Source organism: Sinohyriopsis cumingii, chromosome 12 (assembly GCF_028554795.1).
Source record: "Sinohyriopsis cumingii isolate HCF-2022 chromosome 12, ASM2855479v2, whole genome shotgun sequence".
Classification (NCBI taxonomy): domain Eukaryota; kingdom Metazoa; phylum Mollusca; class Bivalvia; order Unionida; family Unionidae; genus Sinohyriopsis; species Sinohyriopsis cumingii.
This window is the reverse complement of record NC_142972.1, coordinates 11324103-11349304: the sequence shown is the minus strand read 5'-3', so window position 1 is coordinate 11349304 and position 25202 is coordinate 11324103. Positions and strand designations below refer to the sequence as shown.

Below are 25202 nucleotides of genomic sequence, written 5' to 3'. Positions count from 1 at the left end.
TAGAAATGTAGATTATGATTTTATTGAAAAAAAAGTAGAAACATGGTATCTGCACAAAGTGTTCCATGTTTTTACCATTTAATATCACCAGAGTTTGTGGATGGCTTGCAAGCTGGGTAAGAAAGAAGCCTATTCATTTTTAAGGTCAACTCGTCAGAGGTCAGGGTCACAGGGTATGGTAAAAACCTTTAGATTCTTGGGTTACAGAGGTCAGAGGTCATGTTCATGGTAAGTATAATTAAGAAAATAATGGTTTATGAATATGAAGTTCAGTTCAAGACTATATACCCAGGCCAATGGTTCAGGTCCTTCAGACCAGTTGGTCAATATATTCCTGAATCAGCTATGCCCTATACTTGTTCCTACACAGAGAACTATTCAACATTCATGGTACTCTTGTTCTTACACTGAGAACTATTCAACATTTATGGTAGTCTTTTACCTACACAGAGAACTATTCAACATTTATGGTACTCTTGTTCCTACACAGAGAACTATTCAACATCCAGCATCCGTGGTACTCTTTTTCTTGGCTATAATGACATTCATTTCCAGAGACTAACTACTATCATTGCCAATCATAAATATCTGTGATTTCCAAACTTTGTTCAAAACCTGTTGATGGCCAATATATTCTTTGTGCTTTTGCATTGTTTACATCAAAATATTTCACGTTTTAAATGAATGAGTATTAAATTCAATAAAAACAAGATCACAAGAAGCTTATATAAATATTCTTGGATGTAATACATGTTTCTCATTGCCTTGAAGCATATATTATATTGAGTGACCAAAAAACGTTTGATTTTTAGAGCAAATATCTGGAATTACATCAGATGGATACAGCAAAAGTGGAGGGCTGTTTCCCGATTATTTATGTATAAGTGCCTACTTTGTAAGGGATTTGTTTTCTGTAACTGAATCATGCTTTTATCATTAACATTTTGCATACTGAATCGAAGTAGACATTAAAAGAATCTTAGATTGGTAAAATAATGTGATTTATTTTTTATATTTAAATTGTGCTCTATTTTTTTCAAAACCCATAAAGTGAACTCCACCAATTATTAATTAATGTATTAGTATTTAATGATAATTATAAGAAATTTATTGAATAATGAATTTGGTTTGATTGGTTGATTTTGTGGGGTTGAACACCATTTTTTCAGAACATGATAGCTATACTTGGTGGCCAGTATATTTGATGGAAGAAGGGATCTGGGAACACCCTGGGAAAAACTGCTGACACGAAGCTATGGCAAGCTGCCAAGACTTGAACTTGTGTGGATGTATGAGTGATCTATGAAGGAAAGCACCTTAAACCACACAGCCACCCACCTAGGGCTTGCAGTTATGAAGCTTTAAACCACTCAGCCACCCAGGGCTTGAAGTTATGAATCAATGCTTTAAACCACTCAGTCACCCAGGGCTTGAAGTTATGAAGCTTTAAACCACTCAGCCATCCAGGGCTTGAAGTTATGAAGCTTTAAACCACTTAGCCACCCAGGGCTTGAAGTTATGAATCAGTGCTTTAAACCACTCAGCCACCCAGGGCTTAAAGTTATTAAGCTTTAAACCACTCAGTCACCTAGGGCTTGAAGTTATGAAGCTTTAAACCACTCAAGTCACCCAGGGTTTGAAGTTATTAAGCTTTAAACCACTCAGCCACCCAGGGCTTGAAGTTATGAATCAGTGCTTTAAACCACTCAGTCACCTAGGGCTTGAAGTTATGAAGATTTAAACCACTCAGCCACCCAAGGCTTTAAGTTATGAATCAGTGCTTTAAACCACTCAGTCACCTAGGGCTTGAAGTTATGAAGCTTTAAACCACTCAGCCACCCAGGGCTTGAAGTTATTAAGCTTTAAACCACTCAGCCACCCAGGGTTTAAAGTTATTAAGCTTTAAACCACTCAGCCACCCAGGGCTTGAAGTTATGAAGCTTTAAACCACTCAGCCACCCAGGGCTTGAAGTTATTAAGCTTTAAACCACTCAGCCACCCAGGGCTTGAAGTTATGAATCAGTGCTTTAAACCACTCAATCACCCAGAGCTTGAAGTTATGAAGCTTTAAACCACTCAGTCACCTAGGGCTTGAAGTTATGAAGCTTTAAACCACTCAGCCACCCAGGGCTTGAAGTTATGAATCAGTGCTTTAAACCACTCAGTCACCTAGGGCTTGAAGTTATGAAGCTTTAAACCACTCAGCCACCCAGGATTTGAAGTTATTAAGCTTTAAACCACTCAGCCACCCAGGGCTTGAAGTTATGAATCAGTGCTTTAAACCACTCAATCACCCAGAGCTTGAAGTTATGAAGCTTTAAACCACTCAGTCACCTAGGGCTTGAAGTTATGAAGCTTTAAACCACTCAGCCACCCAGGGCTTGAAGTTATGAATCAGTGCTTTAAACCACTCAGTCACCTAGGGCTTGAAGTTATGAAGCTTTAAACCACTCAGCCACCCAGGGTTTGAAGTTATTAAGCTTTAAACCACTCAGCCACCCCGGGCTTGAAGTTATGAAACTTTAAACCACTCAGCCACCCAGGGCTTGAAGTTATGAATCAGTGCTTTAAACCACTCAGCCACCCAGGGTTTGAAGTTATTAAGCTTTAAACCACTCAGTCACCTAGGGCTTGAAGTTATGAAGCTTTAAACCACTTAGCCACCCAGGGCTTGAAGTTATGAAGCTTTAAACCACTCAGTCACCCATGGTTTGAAGTTATTAAGCTTTAAACCACTCAGCCACCCAGGGCTTGAAGTTATGAATCAGTGCTTTAAACCACTCAGCCACCCAGGGCTTGAAGTTATTAAGCTTTAAACCACTCAGTCACCTAGGGCTTGAAGTTATGAAGCTTTAAACCACTCAGCCACCCAGGGCTTGAAGTTATGAATCAGTGCTTTAAACTACTTAGTCACATAGGGCTTGAAGTTATGAAGCTTTAAACCACTCAGCCACCCAGGGCTTGAAATTATGAATCAGTGCCTTAAACCACTCAGTCACCTAGGGCTTGAAGTTATGAAGCTTTAAACCACTTAGCCACCCAGGGCTTGAAGTTATGAAGCTTTAAACCACTCAGTCACCCAGGCTTTGAAGTTATTAAGCTTTAAACCACTCAGCCACCCAGGGCTTGAAGTTATGAATCATTGCTTTAAACCACTCAGTCACCCAGGGCTTGAAGTTATGAAGATTTAAACCACTCAGCCACCCAGGGCTTGAAGTTATGAATCAGTGCTTTAAACCACTCAGTCACCTAGGGCTTGAAGTTATGAATCAGTGCTTTAAACCACTCAGCCACCAGGGGCTTGAAGTTATGAAGCTTTAAACCACTCAGCCACCTAGGGCTCCAAGTTATCAATTAGATACATTTATTTGCCACAATAAGTTCCAGTCTGGAATCACAGTTCAACACAGGCTCCCCTTCCATGACTTCGGCAGCTTCTCTTATTTTCCTCCTCAGGGTATTATTCTCTCTCTTGAGTACTGTAATGTTTTCCCAAGAAATTGTCACTATTTAGCTGGTCATGTGATTGCGGTCCAGAAGTCATTCCACTGATGAAGGCCTTGTGATAAGGTCCAGAAGTCATTCCTCTGATGAATGCCTTGTGCTAAGGTCCAGAAGTCATTCCACCAATGAAGGCCTTGTGATAAGGTCCAGAAGTCATTCCTCTGATGAAGGCCTTGTGATAAAGTTGAAAGCTATGGAGTCATGTGATTCCAGTCCAGAAATCATTCCTCTAATGAAGGCTTCATGATAAGGTTGAAAGCTAAGGAGTCATATGATTCCAGTCCAGAAGTCATTCCTCTGATGAAGGCCTTGTGATAAGGTTGAAAGCAAAGGATTCATGTGATTCCAGTCCAGAAGTCATTCCTCTGATGAAGGACTTGTGATAAGGTTGAAAGCTAAGGAGTCATGTGATTCCAGTCCAGAAGTCAGTCCTCTGATGAAGGCCATGTGATAAGGTTGAAAGCTAAGGAATCATGTGATTCTAGTCCAGAAGTCATTCCTCTGATGAAGGACATGTGATAAGGTTGAAAGCTAAGGAGTCATGTGATTCCAGTCCAGAAGTCATTCCTCTGATGAAGGCATCGTGATAAGGTTGAAAGCTAAGGAATCATGTGATTCCAGTCCAGAAGTCATTCCTCTAATGAAGGCCTTGTGATAAGGTTGAAAGCAAAGGATTCGTGTGATTCCAGTCCAGAAGTCATTCATCTGATGAAAGCCATGTGATAAGGTTGAAAGCTAAGGATTCATGTGATTCCAGTCCAGAAGTCATTCCTCTGATGAAAGCCAGGTGATAAGGTTGAAAGCTATGGAGTCATAACCTATTATGCTACAGAAAGGTGTCTTTTCTTGATTTCATTGACTGCAAACCACTGTAGCAAGTAACAATATTCATTCTACAACTCCTAATGTTTATATTCCAAATTTGGTCATGAAAACCAACAGCGACCTGCCTTAGACTTGAGCAGATTCACTTTATTACTGCCCCGTGAATGAGATGGCAAGGTCTATCTGTTTGTGCAACACAGCAAATATGCAGTCAGCCTGTGTGACATATTTCCATGTACCTATTCACATGGTATCATAAAATAACTTCACTTTGGCTACCACAAGTTAGTGTTCTAATTTTGCACCCATCATTTAGGCCCTCAGCCCTTGGGCCATCACCAAGATTTTGGACTGGACCATACCCACTTCAGGATGTCCAAGTCAGTGATATCAGCTTACCTGGATGATATTCTGCAAAGAACATTCGGTAAATTCAGTTTTGGTTCACAATATGAACAAGTTTCTCTTCTTTATTTGAAGTTTAGGTCAGATAGTCACTGTGATGATGTTGGATTTTGCCCCTTATCAACAGTTTGTTCCTCTAAAGATGGAGTTCTCCATCAGCTTGGTTCATCTTCCTACCAAATGCATTATAGTTTTACTCTTGCATCAAAGAAAGCATCCATCAGAATATTCATTTTGGCTTGGAAGTTTATTCAACTCCTCTGCCTGCTCAATGCCCCTCTGCCACAGTAACTCCCAGTCTTGGGTCATTCATATCACCCAATTATGATCCAGACCAAACATGGACACTTTCTGCTTGATTGACAAGAATATCTTTAAAAGTCCCACAGCTTGAAATCACAATCTCTACAGGGTTAGGGTTAGTTTGTCAGGATGTGGAGGCACACTTGTTGTGGGACTTACTAACGGTGTTATGAATATTTTTAATTTAATTTAATTTGTTTGTTAGTTGGGCTTAAAGCACATGACACGTTAAGTTGTATTACTGGTATGTTGTGTCCAGTTTGGGCTAAATTTTATTTTATTCAAGGGCTAAATTTTATTTTATTCAATTTATTGAATTCAAGTGATTATTTTCCCTGGAAATACAAAAGTGCTCTGACAAAATTCTTGGACAAAGACATTCACGGGATTTATACCGAATTCAAAACTGGAATAATATTTTCTGTGATTCAATAAAAGACTGTTGACACATCTGCACTTTGTAGGTTATTACAGATGTCATTGCCTTCAATTTCAAATCTCTGTGGGATTTGAACTTAGTTTCATTCAGGACTTTTTATTACTATGACTTGTGTTTTTAATTCTTGGATTGCAATTTGGATTTAAGTCAAAATACCATGTTTTTTTCTCATTTTTCACTTTGTATATCTTGGGAAATTAATTATTGTTAAATTTTTACAAAGCTCATTGTCTTCCATCTTTTCTGTTACTTATTTTAAGAGCATAGACTCAAAACAATGGTCAGTAGCAGATGTGGGACACATTTGTTATGGGACTTTGTAATGGTCAGTCGCAAATGACACAGCAAGAAAAGGCTAATTACATCATTTTCCTGGAAATCGTGGCCATTTTCAATGCTGCCCACACTGGAGTGGAATGCATTCAATGGAAAGCAGTTCCGATAACATTGGACAATTTGATTGTCGGTTGTCATGAAGGGGTGGGGATATTAAATAATGTGACTTTGCATTGGTCTGTCCAGTTTCATTTAAACATACAAGTCCAACACATTCCAATCAAACTCAGTGTTCTGGCTAACTCATTATGCCTTCCATCAGTTCAGATACCAAAACTAATCCAGAGGAAGAGAAGTCAAGCATGCAAGATACTTCCAGTTGCCCCTTTCAGATGTGACAGATCCTGGATCAAGAATCTGCTCAGTCTCGTGACAGATGTACCCAAGAATGACCCCCATTCTACTCAAGCAGCTGAAGTCACTGGTTACCATGACCTGTTCATTTTTTGTGGTTCTTTCTGGGGGGTTTCCGGGTTCTTCCTCCGCCATTAATACTGGCCGCCATGTATAGCCTATCTTATGTTGAAAATGGTGTTAAACCCTATTACAACAACAACAGTAGCCTGTTCACGAAAGCACAACCTCAGCCCCAGGCATGACCAAATAAGTTTCCCTAGACTGGTATAGAAATTATTTTAATGGCAACCTAGCAGGAATAAGGTCTTCAAGAAGGAGGGGTAATCTGTAAGAGTTATTTCCCATTGTATGATAGATGGATTGAAAGATGCTTTCTTGTCTTTAAGGGAGGGCAGGATTCAGGCATAGATAGTAATTTCCCAGTCTTAGTATGATTGGGTAGGTATTTTTAAAGAAACATAATTCACTTACCTCTGTTGACCCTGGAGTACACATAAATGATTTTATCATAGGCTTGACATGCAGTCCCTTGTCTTTGATATTTAATTGCCTGCTTGTCTAGTCCCTTGTCTAGTCCCTTAAAATATTTCTCACTCATCATTATGTATATATTTCTTGGTTCTATAATCTAAATATCAAATCAAGTAAAACTGTGTAGTATCTGTGTTGGACCACTGGAAGTAATATTTATTCAGCATAGTTCCAATTCTATATAAAAATGTTTCAAACTTTAGGTTCAATCATGGTGAAACTGCTCAAGACTGAAACCTCAGTAAACACAAATCCTCTTAAAACTTAAATTGTTTTATTGTCTTGAAATTCTTATCTTTTGATGAAATGAACTCATACTTCTGAAAACAACTAAAAAAGACAAATTTTACTTTTGTCAATGAGACTTTTAGTTTGAGAGGTTTCACTGTATAATCAGACAGAACAAATGCTGTACTTACTGTCAAATTAATCATTGCTACTATTTTCCTGCAGCCTGTCTCTTCAGCCTCAAGTCAGGTAGATTTAATCAGAAGCTGAGTGTTGTCCTTCCTAGTTACTATTTCCATGTTAGCAGTGATAAATGCCCTCCAGTTGTATAGACTTTCCTCACATCTTTCCCATTTGCCAATGTCAAACAAGCTAGTGAATAAATATGTATCTACCTGTTGAAACTTTGTTGACGATCCATTATCACCAGGAAAATATTTACACTGAATCCGTTAAATGCCTTTACATGTGCTTGTAACTACTGTTTATCTATGGTAGATATATATTGTATGAGAAAATTAACAGGTATATGGTACATGTATATTGTAGAAGTAAATTAACAGGTAAATAGTACATGTATATTGTAGGAGTAAATTTACAGGTAAATGGTACATGTATATGGTAGGAGTAAATTAACAGGTAAATGTTACATGTATATTGCATGTGGAAATTAACAGATAAATGGTGAATTGCATAGCATTTCATAATCAGCATAGCAGCTGATTACTGCCATTGTTCAGTAAAACAGTGCTCTTGTTTCTTTGTTATTTTGTGCATCCATAATATATCTTGAATATAGCTTGAATTTCCACATGCATTCTAGGTCCCAGGTCATATTGATATGTAAGAACTGTTTCTCAGTTTGTTATGGCAGTCTGTTGGATAACGATGAATCCGGTTTAACTGGTATAAAAGTTTACATTTTATAATTCTTTAATGATAAACTTCAGATTGTCAAGAAAATATTTGACTCCAGTAATAATACCCAACTTGGTGCTCGAACTTCATTGGGTATTTGATACCATACATACTTATAAGTATTTTCATGGTTTTTACACTAATGTGCGACATTGGCATGGGTTAGATGGTATGGTAATTTATTGTTGTTTTAAATATATTAGTTTTTAGTTCTGTTTATTAAAGATAATAGGACAGTAATGCAGAGCTTATTTAGCAATTAGCACAAATTTTTCATCGCAACTCCAGTCGAGCTTGTCTTAACAATCACCTTTATAAAGTGTTGCTTGGTCACAATTGCCCTTCTAATTCCCCACCTACCAGCAAATTTGCTATATAAAAATCAAGTATATATTAATCGCCTGCTTTTCACTGTTATGGGCCAGATGTTTTCCAACCAGATAATGCTTTCTCCCAGCTTTAAGTGGTCACTGTAACAGTGACTACTGTATATATGCAAGTACTGGTAATCAAATTATATATGTCGGTCTGGTTTCATTGAGAAAAAAAAATTAAAGTAGCTAGGTAAATACAAATTTTTTCTATAAACTGGAAAATAAGTGTTATTCACATTCTGAATTTATCTTTGATAAAATAGTTAATTTCTTTGTAATTTTGTTTTTCTTTTTCCCAAAATTAATGTAGGGTTGACAGGATAAATAATGTTGGTTGGATAACCAGAACCACACATAATTGTGTACAAATTTCTTAATTTCATTTTTCACTCACTGTAATCGAGTCACATTGTCAGCACATTACAAAGGTGTCTTTGTATCAGATTTGAAAGTGAGATGGTTTTTATCAAGCAGTTCATTTGCTGGATGGTGGGAAAAATAGTTGTCTAGTCACAACAGAAAGTGGAATCACCTTTTGTGCCAGTGTGACAGGTGTACTTTAGTATCTTCATCTGTTGTATTTCCCTGTGAATTAAAGCAATTCTGATTTGATTTTCAAAAATGTATCTTAGAGTTGAGATATGAGTTTATTACATTTCTTTGGGCTCTGGGGTCTTTCATTGTTTACAAAACTTGTCTGTAAAGGCAGGCCAAGTGTTAGTGCATGTCTTACTAATAAATCCCTCACAGTCCTTTCACATGAGCTTACTGTCTTATGATCTTGGAGGATTGAACAAATGATTGAAGAAATAAAGAGTCAGTTCTCTGTTCCACAGTCATATTAAAGATATCCAGTAGCAGTGACAGCAGTATTTTGTCATGTTTAAAAAAATATAAGATTAGTGATTATTTTGTAAGAGTCAGTAATGATTTAGTTTATCGGATTTATAAAAATGATTGGGATACAACAATAGAATATAGCTTTGGGAGAGTTTAACATGTACATGTATTTATGATGTGTTGATTAATACACTATGCTAGATCTTTTGATGATAATAATAATAATAATAATTCAGAAACCAAGTTTGGAAGGTAAACCTGCATTCTGAGGTCACTTGTATATAAAAGACCAGTTTTGCCTCTTCACACTGATTAGATCGCCGGCCGAGTCATACCAAAGACTTATAAAAATGGTACTAACAGCTACCTCACTTGGTGCTCAGCATTAAGAGGTTAGTGTTAGAACTGGTCAGCTTCATCGCAGGATAATGTAACTGGGTGGGACATGATGCAACATATCGGCAGCATGATGCCCCAGTGCTAGATATCACTATCAACTGCCACACTGCAGACATCTTAGCGATATGACTGAAAAATTATTAAAGATACGTTAACAATTCAATTTACACACACACTCTTCACACAGATGGCTGCTTTTGAGAGGTTTGACTGTACTTGAAGAAAAGTTGTGAAACCAACAAGTTTTATACTGAGTTATAGTTGGTTCTAAATGAAATTGTTATCCCTTGCACATCCAAAGTGGCCACCACAGTCATATCCTGAAAATCGGGAGGGGGGTACTCCTTGTAAAAGGAGGTCATGCTGACAAAGGATTTTCACTAAGACTTTTTATTAATATGTTGTCCATAAGAAAATGATGTGACTGACGACCATAATCAAAGCCATTGTAGACATCTTGAAATTCTTGTGATTGACATTCCTCTTAACTGGATGGTCATGTTGATACTAAAAGGCTTTTTATGATGTCTCAGAAGTCTTGACTAAAATCATGCTGACTTGACCCAGTATAACTGCTATTTAAGAGGGCCTCAAGGGAGAATAGTCCTTGACTAATGAGTCACCCTCTATAAATAAAGTATTATTATTATTATTATTATTATTATTAAATCTTGTTCTCATCACCGATTCTGAAAAAAATAGTCTTGGTAAAAATGGGCTGTTTTTGTCTTCAAGGCATTTTATGATATGTAGATGGTCCTAAATGAAAATGGTACCCATCTGATCTCAAATATGGCAACCATGGTGGCCATCTTGAAAATCTTGTTACTGCTTCTCCTGAACAGATCAGCACAGGGTTTTCAAATGACTTATGTATAAAATCTTTAAAGAAAACTTTGCCAATCGGACTTTCAGCATAATCACTGTGATATCAGTCTGGAAAGTCTTACTCTTCCTTACACAAAACAGCTTTCTGGTCCAAAATAAAAATTATGCCAGCCTAACTGCTAGTATGTCTACTCCTCCAGAACAGATGGTTATATGGACAGAGGGTGTTCACTAAAGGACTTACAATATCTATAGATGGCCCTAAATGAAAAATATTCCAGTCTGGCCTCCAACATGGCCACCATGCTTGTCATCTTGGAAACCTTGTTATCAGTACATCTTCTGAACAGATGGTCATACTGACATGGTGTTTTCACTACAAGACTTCTTGTTGGTCCTAAATGAAAATGTTTATGTCTACTTGAGTTTTTAGGTGAAATATTTCTTACTATATGCAGTTTTCTTGTTTAAAAATGGTGCTTTTCAAATCTTATAAAAATGCCTGCAATAGAGGCCATGTTATAAATCTTATCACTAATTCTTCTGGTTGTATTGACATGGGTTTTCCTCTGAAACATCCCAAATTTACAGCTGAAAAGGTTGCTTCATTGCTCTGGATAATTCATGATCATTAGTAATTTCCCATGCTTAAAGCATAAATATCTTAACAGTTCAAAATTGTTCCAAATATCACACTGCCTTCGTCAGCTAGTGATGTTGGTCATGTGACTTATTATGGTCATGTGATATGAGGAAACTGGTGCAGAAGGGAAGTAATTCAAGCCCCTTGTTCCTGTTTCATGTTGGCCCCTGCTGTAGTATATTTATTGCCTCCTTCACCTTCCTCTTCCACATATTGTCCTCCGATGTGATTACCATGGTTTGATTGGGAATGATGGAATGGACAACTGCGGAGGCCAACACTAAAGAGAGTTGTTTTACAATGCCACATAAGGCAGCTTAACAAAATTGTCAGCTGTTATTCAAGCCAGGTTAGATATATCAGACTCACTTGGGCCTAATGTTTTGTACTCTATGCAGATTATCTTGAAACATTTTTACTCAAACATAAAACAATATTTTTGTCACAAACTCTTGTATGTTGGAATTCCACAAGAATATCATAGATTGTTTTAATTTTCAGTAGCTTGAAAAAATAAAAGGAGGGAAAAAGACTTCTGTTGAATCCTACAGAATCATAGTGTCCAGTAGAGACTGGTCCTTTTGAGAGATTCTTGTTATTCATCATCTGACATAGAAGTAACTGCCCGCATTATAATACCAGTTTTTTTTCTTTCATTTCTTGAGTGTTAATATTCTTTCTTTCATTTCTTCATTGTTGCTTACAAATATGTTTATTATTTCTTATTATCCTGAAATTGTGATATGCATGATTTCATCATTCGAACCCATTAAATATATATATGAGATATTGAAATGTTTACTTATTGAGTCAGTATTTAATTTATTCTGTAAAACATCATGTTGTGTTATATCAAATAATTTTGTGGTTTATGTATTTACAAACTCATAAATTTTATTTGACCTAAATTGTAGCTATCTTAATAGCAACAATTGCTGAAGACAGTTATATCAAAGAAATAAATAATAATAATTTGGGGGAGTTTTATATCCATTTCTTATTAAGAATTGTACATTACTATACATGAAAACCATGACAGTCATGTAGAGCTAAGTTCAAGTCATCCATTATCCTGCTTTCCTTCCATTTTTCACTTCAATTTGCAATAATATATTTGAACGTTCTACATAATAGTAAGTAGCTTGGATCCACCACACAGAATAGTTGGTTAAGTACTTTGTAATCTTACTAAATAAATTTAATAAATAGTTAGTTAAGTACTTTGTAATCTTAATAAATAAATTCAGTAGAATAGTTGGTTAAGAACTTTGTAATCTTACTAAATAAATTTAATAAATAGTTTGTTAAGTACTTTGTAATCTTACTAAATGCATTTAATAGAATAGTTGGTTAAGTACTTTGTAATCTTACTAAATAAATGTAATAGAATAGTTGGTTAAGTACTTTGTAATCTTACTAAATAAATTTAATAAATAGTTGGTTGAGTACTTTGTAGTCTTACTAAATAAATTTAATAGAATAGTTGGTCAAGTACTTTGTAATCTTACTAAATAAATTTAATAAATAGTTGGTTGAGTACTTTGTACTCTTGCTAAATACATTTAATATAATGGTTGGTTAAGTACTTTGTAATCTTGCTAAATACATTTAATATAATGGTTAGTTAAGTACTTTGTAATCTTACTAAATAAATTTAATAGAATAGTTGGTTAAGTACTTTGTAATCTTACTAAATAAATTTAATAAATAGTTGGTCAAGTACTTTGTAATCTTACTAAATAAATTTAATAGAATAGTTGGTCAAGTACTTTGTAATCTTACTAAATAAATTTAATAGAATAGTTGGTTGAGTACTTTGTAATCTTACTAAATAAATTTAATAGAATAGTTGGTTAAGTACTTTGTAATCTTACTAAATAAATTTAATAAATAGTTGGTCAAGTACTTTGTAATCTTACTAAATAAATTAATAGAATAGTTGGTTGAGTACTTTGTAATCTTACTAAATAAATTTAATAAATAGTTGGTTGAGTACTTTGTAATCTTACTAAATAAATTTAATAGAATAGTTGGTTGAGTACTTTGTAATCTTACTAAATAAATTTAATAAATAGTTGGTTGAGTACTTTGTAATGTTACTAAATGAATTTAATAGAATAGTTGGTTAAGTACTTTGTAATCTTACTAAATAAATTTAATATAATGGTTAGTTAAGTACTTTGTAATCTTACTAAATACATTTAATAGAATAGTTGGTTAAGTACTTTGTAATCGTACTAAATAAATTTAATAGAATAGTTGGTTAAGTACTTTGTAATCTTACTAAATAAATTTAATAAATAGTTGGTCAAGTATTTTGTAATCTTACTAAATAAATTTAATAAAATAGTTGGTCAAGTACTTTGTAATGTTACTAAATAAATTTAATAGAATAGTTGGTCAAGTACTTTGTAATCTTACTAAATACATTTAATAGAATAGTTGGTCAAGTACTTTGTAATCTTACTAAATAAATTTAATAGAATAGTTGGTTAAGTACTTTGTAATCTTACTAAATAAATTTAATAAATAGTTGGTTAAGTACTTTGTAATCTTACTAAATAAATTTAATAGAATAGTTGGTCAAGTACTTTGTAATCTTACTAAATAAATTTAATAAATAGTTGGTTAAGTACTTTGTAATCTTACTAAATAAATTTAATAGAATAGTTGGTCAAGTACTTTGTAATCTTACTAAATACATTTAATAGAATAGTTGGTCAAGTACTTTGTAATCTTACTAAATAAATTTAATAGAATAGTTGGTTAAGTACTTTGTAATCTTACTAAATAAATTTAATAAATAGTTGGTTAAGTACTTTGTAATCTTACTAAATACATTTAATAGAATAGTTGGTCAAGTACTTTGTAATCTTACTAAATAAATTTAATAAATAGTTGGTTAAGTACTTTGTAATCTTACTAAATAAATTTAATAGAATAGTTGGTCAAGTACTTTGTAATCTTACTAAATACATTTAATAGAATAGTTGGTCAAGTACTTTGTAATCTTACTAAATAAATTTAATAGAATAGTTGGTTAAGTACTTTGTAATCTTACTAAATAAATTTAATAAATAGTTGGTTAAGTACTTTGTAATCGTACTAAATACATTTAATAGAATATTTGGTTAAGTACTTTGTAATCTTACTAAATACATTTAATAGAATCATTGGTTAAGTACTTTGTAATCTTACTAAATAAATTTAATATAATGGTTAGTTAAGTACTTTGTAATCTTACTAAATAAATTTAATAGAATATTTAGTTAAGTACTTTGTAATCTTACTAAAATAAATTTAATAGAATGGTTGGTTAAGTACTTTGTAATCTTGCTAAATAAATTTAATAGAATAGTTGGTTGAGTACTTTGTAATCTTACTAAATAAATTTAATAGAATAGTTGGTTAAGTACTTTGTAATCTTACTAAATAAATTTAATAAATACTTGGTCAAGTACTTTGTAATCTTGCTAAATAAATTTAATAGAATAGTTGGTCAAGTACTTTGTAATCTTACTAAATACATTTAATAGAATAGTTGGTTAAGTACTTTGTAATCTTACTAAATAAATTTAATAGAATAGTTGGTCAAGTACTTTGTAATCTTACTAAATACATTTAATAGAATAGTTGGTCAAGTACTTTGTAATCTTACTAAATAAATTTAATAGAATAGTTGGTTAAGTACTTTGTAATCTTACTAAATAAATTTAATAAATAGTTGGTTAAGTACTTTGTAATCTTACTAAATAAATTTAATAGAATAGTTGGTTAAGTACTTTGTAATCGTACTAAATACATTTAATAGAATATTTGGTTAAGTACTTTGTAATCTTACTAAATACATTTAATAGAATCATTGGTTAAGTACTTTGTAATCTTACTAAATAAATTTAATATAATGGTTAGTTAAGTACTTTGTAATCTTACTAAATGAATTTAATAGAATATTTAGTTAAGTACTTTGTAATCTTACTAAAATAAATTTAATAGAATGGTTGGTTAAGTACTTTGTAATCTTGCTAAATAAATTTAATAGAATAGTTGGTTGAGTACTTTGTAATCTTACTAAATAAATTTAATAGAATAGTTGGTTAAGTACTTTGTAATCTTACTAAATAAATTTAATAGAATAGTTGGTCAAGTACTTTGTAATCTTACTAAATAAATTTAATAGAATAGTTGGTTAAGTACTTTGTAATCTTACTAAATACATTTAATAGAATAGTTGGTTGAGTACTTTGTAATCTTACTAAATACATTTAATAGAATAGTTGGTTAAGTACCTTGTAATCTTACCAAATAAATTTAATAAATAGTTGGTCAAGTACTTTGTAATCTTACTAAATAAATTTAATAGAATAGTTGGTTGAGTACTTTGGAATCTTACTAAATAAATTTAATAAATAGTTGGTCAAGTACTTTGTAATCTTACTAAATAAATTTAATAGAATAGTTGGTCAAGTACTTTGTAATCTTACTAAATAAATTTAATAGAATAGTTGGTTAAGTACTTTGTATCTTTTAATAGAATAGTTGGTTGAGTACTTTGTAATCTTACTAAATACATCTAATAGAATAGTTGGTTAAGTACCTTGTAATCTTACCAAATAAATTTAATAGAATGGTTGTTTAAGTACTTTGTAATCTTACTAAATAAATTTTTACTAAATAAATTTAATATAATGGTTAGTTAAGTACTTTGTAATCTTACTAAATAAATTTAATAAATAGTTGGTTAAGTACTTTGTAATCTTAATAAATTTAATAGAATAGTTGGTTAAGTACTTTGTAATCTTACTAAATAAATTTAATAGAATAGTTGGTTAAGTACTTTGTACTTTGTAATCTTACTAAATAAATTTAATAGAATGGTTGAGTACTTTATAATCTTACTAAATAAATTTAATAGAATAGTTGGTTAAGTACTTTGTAATCTTACTAAATGAATTTAATAGAATAGTTGGTTGAGTACTTTGTAATCTTGCTAAATAAATTTAATAGAATAGTTGGTTGAGTACTTTGTAATCTTGCTAAATAAATTTAATAGAATAGTTGGTTGAGTACTTTGTAATCTTACTAAATAAATTTAATAGAATCGTTGGTTGAGTACTTTGTAATCTTACTAAATAAATTTAATATAATGGTTGGTTAAGTACTTTGTAATCTTAGTAAATAAATTTAATAGAATAGTTGGTTGAGTACTTTGTAATCTTACTAAATAAATTTAATAGAATAGTTACTTAAGTACTTTGTAATCTGACTAAATACATTTAATAGAATAGTTTGTTGAGTACTTTGTAATCTTATTAAATACATTTAATAGAATGGGTCTTTATACTTGTGTAAATTTTGATAAAGGAGTCTAACTGTAATTTCTGTAGATATTTTAGTAGGTTTGGGAAAACACATATGCACACACACATACACCACCAACACCGCCAACAACAACAACAACAAAAATTAAAAGACTAGTGAAGCATGATACATGTGACCTCTTTTATTATTTTCATTATACTTGATGTTTCATATTCAGACATGTGCTTGTGTCCATTATGTTTATTGTATTCATTTGAATGTCATTTTTCAATAGAATTATAACCTGGAATAATTTGAGGGTATATTTGGCTGGAAGTCAAAAGATACATGCATATATATGTATAAGAAACTTAATTTTGCCATTCTGAAATGCTAATGTGTTAACTCCAGTAAGTGATCACAAGTGTAGACTTGGTGTTGAAAACAATTCTTTTGTCTCAAATCCATGACCTATTTGAAAAATATGTTCAATATTTTGACACATTCTTTGGATCAAGTAAAAGGCTTTTGCCATGCACATGGCACAGAAAACAGTATATTCTTCTTCTTTTCTTTATTATAATAACATTGTAATACTGGCTTTTTATAAATTAATAAATAGAATTTCTTTTATATGTGTGTTTGTTTAATAGCAACAAGTAACAGGAAAAACTGAACATATGATGAGAAAAGTCTTTCCAGTGTCCCTGGTGTTTCCTACATTTTGGTCAAACCTCCCGTTTTTCTCTTCTTTTTCCAAATATGGACCTAGTATCTCTACATTTTGATACAGTAAATGTATTTTCAGTTTCTTAAGAAAGTTAACGTTATTATTCAGATCTATAGCTTATGTGAACCCTGTTTCCTTTGAGTATTATTAACCACCATTTGTACTGTCAGTCACTCATATTTATCTTTCATTATCTAAATACTTTTGAGTATTATTAACCACCATTTGTATTTAATCACTCAAATGTACCTTTCATTATCTAAATAACCTAATAAATGCATTTACATCCCCTGTTGATCAGGGACCTTCATGTATTTTCATCACATCTTTGTTGTCTTGTACTTTTATGGCTTGTTGGTAATAAAAGTTTTTGATACATACTTTTTTATCATGTAACCAGTTGTATGGTGCCATATAGCATACATTGCATGAGCACCATAAAATCCATAACCAACCAGCCATGGCCTGTTTGACATGTAGTTCATGTTTCAAAAGATAGAGGCAACCAGAATAGTATGTCAAAGTAAATTCAGACATGGCCTGTGTGATGTGTAGTTGGGTGTTTCAAAAGATAGAGGCAACCAGAATAGTATGTGACAGTTAATTCAGACATGGCCTGTGTCATGTGTAGTTGGGTGTTTCAGAAGATAGAGGCAACCAGAATAGTATGTCAAAGTAAATTCAGACATGGTCTGTGTGATGTGGAATTTATTGTTTTAAAAGATAGAGGCAACCAAGGCAGTTTATAAAAGCTAATTCAGACATGGTATGTATGTTGTGGAATTCAGTGTTTTAAAAGATACATGCAACCAAAACAGTTTATAAAAACATGATTTTGTTCATGAAAGTTAGTTAAGCAGTGATGCACATAGAAGCCCAAGGGTAGGGGGTAACAAACCACTTTATAGGTACCAGTGAAAATAATAGTACATGCACTAATAGTGCTATACAAATAAGATAATCTTGTTTGCTTTGACTGTTTTGCCAGCTTAACTTTGTGGTCAGCACAGTACCATTATTGTAATTTCCTTCAATACTTCCATTATTGCAATAAACGTTTTATCATGTAGCCAGCAATAATCAATCAGCAATAAAAAAAAACCACATTGCATTAGAAATTTCAGCTAATAAGTTAGACTGTAACAGATTGTTTTAAGTATGTTATGATGATTTGTGTAGAACTGCAAAATTAGTGTATGGAGAAGTAACACACAAAAATTACAAAATCTACCATGCTTACTTATGAAGTTGAACAACATTTTAATTTTATAAACATATTTCACATTTGTGAAGGAGACACTATAGAAGATTGTTGTCTCATTTACCTTTGGTGTACTCTTATTATGTACCAGCATTTATTATAATAAATATGTATGTTGTATAAACTTATTTTTGTTTCAGACTTTCAAATCATTATTTAAATGACAAATTGTATATTTTGCAGAAATTTGCCCTCTTTTGTCAACCTAAAAATATATGAACTCTTCCTTGCCAAATGAGTGACTGTAGCCTAAAAATTACATTACAGCTCTAATGGGCATCAACTGGATTATAAAAAATACATTACGACTCTAATGGGCATCAACTGGATTACAAAAATTACATTACGACTAATGGGCATCAACTGGATTACAAAAATTACATTACGACTAATGGGCATCAACTGGATTACAAAAATTACATTACGACTAATGGGCATCAACTGGATTACAAAAATTACATTACACCTCTAATGGGCATCAACTGGATTACAAAAATTACATTACGACTAATGGGCATCAACTGGATTACAAAAATTACATTACACCTCTAATGGGCATCAACTGGATTACAAAAATTACATTATGCCTCTAATGGGCATCAACTGGATTACAAAAATTACATTACGACTAATGGGCATCAACTGGATTACAAAAATTACATTACGACTAATGGGCATCAACTGGATTACAAAAATTACATTACACCTCTAATGGGCATCAACTGGATTACAAAAATTACATTACGACTAATGGGCATCAACTGGATTACAAAAATTACATTACGACTAATGGGCATCAACTGGATTACAAAAATTACATTACACCTCTAATGGGCATCAACTGGATTACAAAAATTACATTATGCCTCTAATGGGCATCAACTGGATTACAAAAATTACATTGTGCCTCTAAAGGGCATCAACTGGATTACATTACGGTTGTGCTAACTGCTGCAAATGTTTGATGATTTCATTGCCAGATACATTGTTTTAAAATATATATTCATTACCATCTTACAGCTTTATCAACTATTACTACCTTGGGCAATACTAGTGCAAACATAGACAGGTGTGTGTTGCTTTTTTTTTCTCTAATAAAAAAAAGCGTGCCTAGAGTCAAGATTTGAAGGACATGTGACAAAAATACTGCGGGAAACCTGATAAGCTTATGTTTAGTCTGCAACCATGGTTGAGCAAAAGTTTACATTCAGACTATTTTTCTTTGTAAAATATCTAGTTTACTTATCACGACTTTTTAAAAAAAAGAACCCAGACTTTATCCCTGTTTTTTTACAAATGGTTGCTGGAAAGACAGAATATACCATCAGGATCATTGAAGTGTTTGAATGATTAACACATGTATTTTAGAGCTTTTTCATGTTGAGAAATTTTACTGTTACTGTTGATAAGGCCTTGTACAGTAATTGTTTGTTATTGTAACCTTTTTCTGATATGAAGATCAACATGTGCTGGAGACTTGGGTCATGTTTGCCTTAAGGTAAAGCATTTAATTTAATGCAGCAGCTTTTTGTCAGAAATAAAAATCAGTGATATATGGTTTTTCAGGTCCCATGTGCAGAAGATAGCAGCCTTGGACTCCAGCTGGGCTCACTTGGGTAATGGGCTAAATGCACACAACAACCCTTCCTGGTTGCAGCTGTACCTCAATGTTGCCAAACTACTGGACCTGTGTTTAGCCCTGCCTGCTGATATGGTCCCCCAATTCCAGTTGTGAGTATTATAGAAGTACAGTATGCTGATATGGTCCCCCAGTTTTGCCTGGAAAATTATGAATCTTTTGAAAATAAATGTATCACTTACCCAGCAAGCTTTAACTGGAAAAAGTATGAATCTTTTGAAAATAAATGTATGACTTATCCAGCAAGCTTTTCCTGGGAAGAGTTTCAGCAATCTAATTTCATTGCTAATGCCTCAAATCCAATATTTTGCATATTTGTAAAAATCATTGTTTAAAATTTGGCAATGAATAAAAAAAAAAGAGGAAATTTGCCAGAAAATATTAATTAAAGTTGTGTGTGGTTTACTGAGTTATATGAAATTTCTTGTAATTATTGTGTCTCTGACATTTCCATATTTTGATTATTTATGTGAGGAGAAATGACACACTTTATTGCTTGCAATAAATTAAGCCCAGTAAGGTCACCTGAAATTCTCTATATCTGTTTATCGTCATATGAGCTGCTAAAAATAATTTCAGTTGGTATTTCTGTAATTTCTATAAACAGCAATCTTTCTGAAACCATGAAACCTGAGCTTAGCCCTTACTGTCCACTTAGTACTTTAATTCCAGCTGTGAGTTGTAGTTGTGTGTTTTCCAATCTGAGTTTAGTCCATACTGTCCACTGGGTACCTTGATTCCAGCTGTGAGTAGTAGTTGTGTGTGTTCCAGTCTGAGTTTTAGCCCTTACTGTCCACTTGGTACCTTAATTCCAGCTGTGAGTAGTAGCATACATGCCAACCATTACACTTTTGGCGTCAGCATTAAGCTTTTTTCACTAAATTACACCTTACGCGTAATTGTTTTCGGATTACGCATTTTTGGTATATCCTCCTCCCAAAACAACTTAATAATTTGTTTTTTTTTCATTTTTATTAACATCCCATTAATCCATCAGACCGTATTCTAGAACAGCCAGCTTCTATGTAACTATGACATAAGAGTACGCTTGTCTAGATACTTCCATGCACTTTCCTAACAGTATTATATTCTATTTATAGCAGTTGCCCTATTTCCAAGAAACATGCTGATTTCTACTTTCAGTTTTTGACCTCGGTTTCTATTTATAGCAATTGTATGGCTTAGTTAGGAGAGAACAGACTGGTTTTCTAACTTTTAATCTTTGCTTGCAGATTCTTTGTTCAAATTCATATTTGGTACAGAACCAGTCTGTAGTTATTTGGTGCCAAAAGTCAGATTTATTTTAGTTGATGCATGTGTTAGAGCAGAAATATTTTAAAAATAATTTCACAGATAGGTTAGGAAAAGATGAAAAACCGATTCAGAGATGAATACATGAATTATACAATGCAGAGTTCCATTCTAGGGCAGCTTCACACCCCTTGCAGGCTGCGTGGAAAGGATTTTAATATTGATCATGGTGGTAAAACAATGAAACCTTGACTTAGCTCCTTTTACTAACTCCAGTACTAAGGTAATTTCTTATTTACAGCAGAACTAAATTGTGGACATGAATTTTATAAATGCAGAGGCATTATCTGCCGAGTTCTTAATAGAACATGGACTACCCCTAGCGGTAGAAGACTACATTGGTCCTTTGTTCAAACGAATTTTTCCTGATTCCAGAATTGCAGAAAATATGCATGTGCATGAACAAAATCATCTAATATTGTTAGGTGTTTAGCAGAAGACACTTCACTTAAAATTGCAGAAGCCATGAAAATTGGTCCGTTTACTATTGCAACAGACAGAAGTGATTATGACAAAAAGTTGTACCCAATCTGTGTAAGAGACTTTGACAACGAAAAGAGTCAGGTCAGAGTGCTCTTCTTTCATTACCAGAATTAACAGTAGATTCCACTGGAGAAAACATTTTTTTTTATTTGCTTGATAATGCTTTGAATAAATATAAGTTGGCATAACTATATGGGGGTTTTCAGCTGATACTGCATCAGTGATGACTGAAATTCATAAAGGAGTTGCATTCTATATTTTGAAAAATGTCTCATTGTACGTATCAGGTTGTCTCTGTCATATGATGCACCATCCTACTGGAAAGGCTGCTGATAAATTAGAAGTAGAACTCCTGAAGTATCAAGTTGGCACTCTACCTAAAAATGTACTTCATGGGGACAGAGTTGATTTTTTCATCTTATTTCCCAGCTAAAAGAACAATTAACTGAAAGATATAAATTTCCTCATCTTTGTCAGATTATGAAAGGAATATTGGTTCTTCACCATTCTAATGCTGACTGTGAGAGATTGTTCAGCATTGTTAACAGAAGTAAAACTCAATTCAGATCCAGGCTCTGTAACCCAGCACTTAGTGCTCTACTGGTGTGCAAAATATTCATAGGCTCAGCTGGTACAAAGTGTTTTGAAATGCAGTATGAGAGTATCTTGCTTTTTAAAGCTCAAAGTGTTATATATGAAAACTTGAAGCAGTAATTGATTTTAAAAGACCTGTGGGATAAATAACTCATTTTGTGCATATACTAATTGATTTTTATCATCTTATATGTGGATTACTCTTTTTCTGATCAGATTACTCTTTTTGTCTACTTGGATTACACTTTTTCCTCATCAGGGGTTGGCATGTATGAAGTAGTTGTGTGTGTTTTAATCTATGTTAAGCCCATACTGTACACTTGGTACCTTAATCCCAGCTGTTAGTAGTACTTATGTGTATTCCAAGGGAGTTTGAGTGGAGGAGAAAAACTGGAGGGAGAGCTACAGCTTTGCCTGAATGCGAACAAGTTACTGGGTCTGTGTTAAAAGAGATGGTGTCAAAACTTGAATAAACACTTCCTGAACTTCAGAGGTAAATTGTATAAAAAAGAGCCAATAACATTTTTTTTACATTTTATATATTTGGTAATTCATTCATTGCATTTTCAGAAGCTGGTATTGTCTAGTCTGGCAAAATTCATTTTCCCTATTTTAATAGCTGCTATGTATAGTGTAGACTAATTCAGGCTGATTTTTTAACACAAGGGAGCAGTCATTTTAGTTAGCAGTGTGCTTAAATCATGTAAAATTTCCAAACGTACAACATCCAAAGAAATATCATCCACACTGCATTAATGTAGCATAGAGGTATGCCAACATTCTCTCCATTGTGCATGTTTTAAATGCAAACTACTTCACCTTACATACGTCACTCTCTCAAAAGTACATACTAACTAGTGAGCACCCCCATTGCACGTGTTGTTAAAGCATCTATTGTTCTTCCTTTCTGTGTATCTTCCATAAGCACTCTCATGTCCATTTTAGTGAGATTCCTTGCTTGACCCTGACCTTTCACAGCTGCTGGAACATGTTATTGATGTGAAATACAATAAATTCTGAAGATTGGCTTGTAAAGTCTACCATATGCCTTCTTCAGCAAATGAAGAGATTATTGGAGTGCTGGAAAGTCTGTGCAGTTGCATTGTTTTGACTTCCAATGGGTGATTTTCATCTGGGATTTGTAAACTTTGATAGGAAATCTCAGGGGAGGGGATGGGCTTGTTATTATTATGGGATAAGGCTTTGATGCAGATAAAACTTTACATAAAATTACATCGAAACAAGGAACCAAAAGTAGTGTGCAGAATTTATTAATGTGTACAAAATTCCAGATCAGTATCACATGACCATTTGCATCCAATCAAATTGTAGAACATGTCAATACATAAAATTGGAATTATATATATATACCCAGAACAACTTGAATTCATTATGTTCCTGTCATTTCAGATATCGCTGGGCATTTATTGGTGGAGCTGCAGCAGGAGAAATGGAAGAAGTGACAGAAGAGAAAAAGGATGAAAAAACTAAACCCAAACAGGCTGTTTTCACCCCCCATATCATCAGGCTATCCAGACTCTTCAACTCCAGGGTATATAATGTACTAATTAAATTTCACTGTTACCATATATGGTTTATTTCTTAAAATATTGTGATCCAGATGAAATTCACATAATTGGTTTCTGTCAAAAACAAATTTTGATACATTTTAGTTAGCATATTTGCCGACCTCCAAGTGGATGCATAGTATAATTCAAATTCACTGATTTTTTAAATTTTCCATCTTTCATCCATATTTAAGTAGCTGCTGAGTATAAGACAAGGCCAGATTAATACTTTGGTTTTGTCTTTTTCACTAGTAACTTCTAGTTTTATGAATATTAATGATATATCTGAATGCTATTCCAGAATACCTGCAATTTAAAAATTGCATCACCAGTGCTGACATACTTTCTTCACAGTTTTGTTTTGAGAGAGAGAGATAGATGCATAGGTATTCCATTACATTTGTTTTCCTGCGTCTTATGGTCAAAATAAAGTTTGCCCCAAAATGAGAGAGAGATTTCAGTCCTTCTTCATGCCATTTTGTCCTTTACTGCTACTGATTAGATAAGCTTTTGTCAAAGAGAGAAAGCATTAATAATAATTAGAAACTATTAAATACATAACATACTCTTTCAGTTTCAAAGATGTATCATTTATATTTAAATATTTACAATATAGATATCCATATAGACCCCACTGAGCTTAAATCTGAAGAATGACCATTTAGCATGTTGTATTATTTTCTTTGCAAGTATGACATCCTTTCCATTTCCTACAAATAAGATACCATTTTCTAAGTAAATGCATGTACACTTCCTGTAGTTAGGCAGTATTTGGTTTCATCTTTGCTCATGCTAGTTGTTACTTTGAATTGCTCTGACATTTCTGTCAGCAAGAACATATGGTGTCACTGGTTGAGAGACATACATGAGTAAGCACCTGGTATGTGCTGGCAATACACAGTACCGTTACTCACAACACGCTATGGGTAGCCTTATTTTCCAGCTGGTAGCCTCACTATTTTGATCTTGTTTACAGAATCATGCCCTCAAACAGGTGTCAGCTGGAATGACCTGGCCAAAGCAGTATCATATTTAATTAGTATGTAAATAACACTGCAAAGCCACATGATTTTGCGGTCAATGGATATTGTAATTATAACTAGAAGTAATTATCTATTCAGTGGTATTAATTGATAATGGAATATAGTATTGCTCTTGTACAATGAGTAAGATTACAATTGTCAGGTAACTGAACAGTTCAGATTACAATTGTCCTGAAACCTCTCTTTCCCTCTCCTTATCTCTCTCATATTGGTGCACATTTTATTTTGATCATAAGGTGCAAGAAGAAAATTGTGATGGAATATCTATGTCATTATCCTGGTTATTCATTTTCTAACTTGTCTATTCTAACACACATATATATAATTGAATTTAAACAACAT

The 25202-nt window shown here is 33.1% G+C and overlaps 1 protein-coding gene across 4 annotated transcripts in view; it reads left to right on the top strand.

Annotated features, from left to right (window-relative positions):
• The window catches only part of LOC149786006 (protein DOP1A-like), a 153045-nt gene that overhangs the window by 101699 nt on the left and 26144 nt on the right, over window positions 1-25202 (top strand). For 3 of the 4 annotated variants that reach the window (XR_016424855.1, XM_089976295.1, XM_089976293.1), the window contains exons 26-28: window positions 7154-7177; window positions 19789-19953; window positions 23660-23801. Coding sequence is in view for 3 of the 4 variants with exons in the window: in XM_089976295.1 (XP_089832421.1) it covers window positions 7154-7177; window positions 19789-19953; window positions 23660-23801 (331 nt within the window). In the remaining variant the exon portion in view is untranslated. The remainder of the gene's footprint in view (window positions 1-7153; window positions 7178-19788; window positions 19954-23659; window positions 23802-25202) is intronic. The other variant, XM_089976294.1, reaches the window with a different exon arrangement.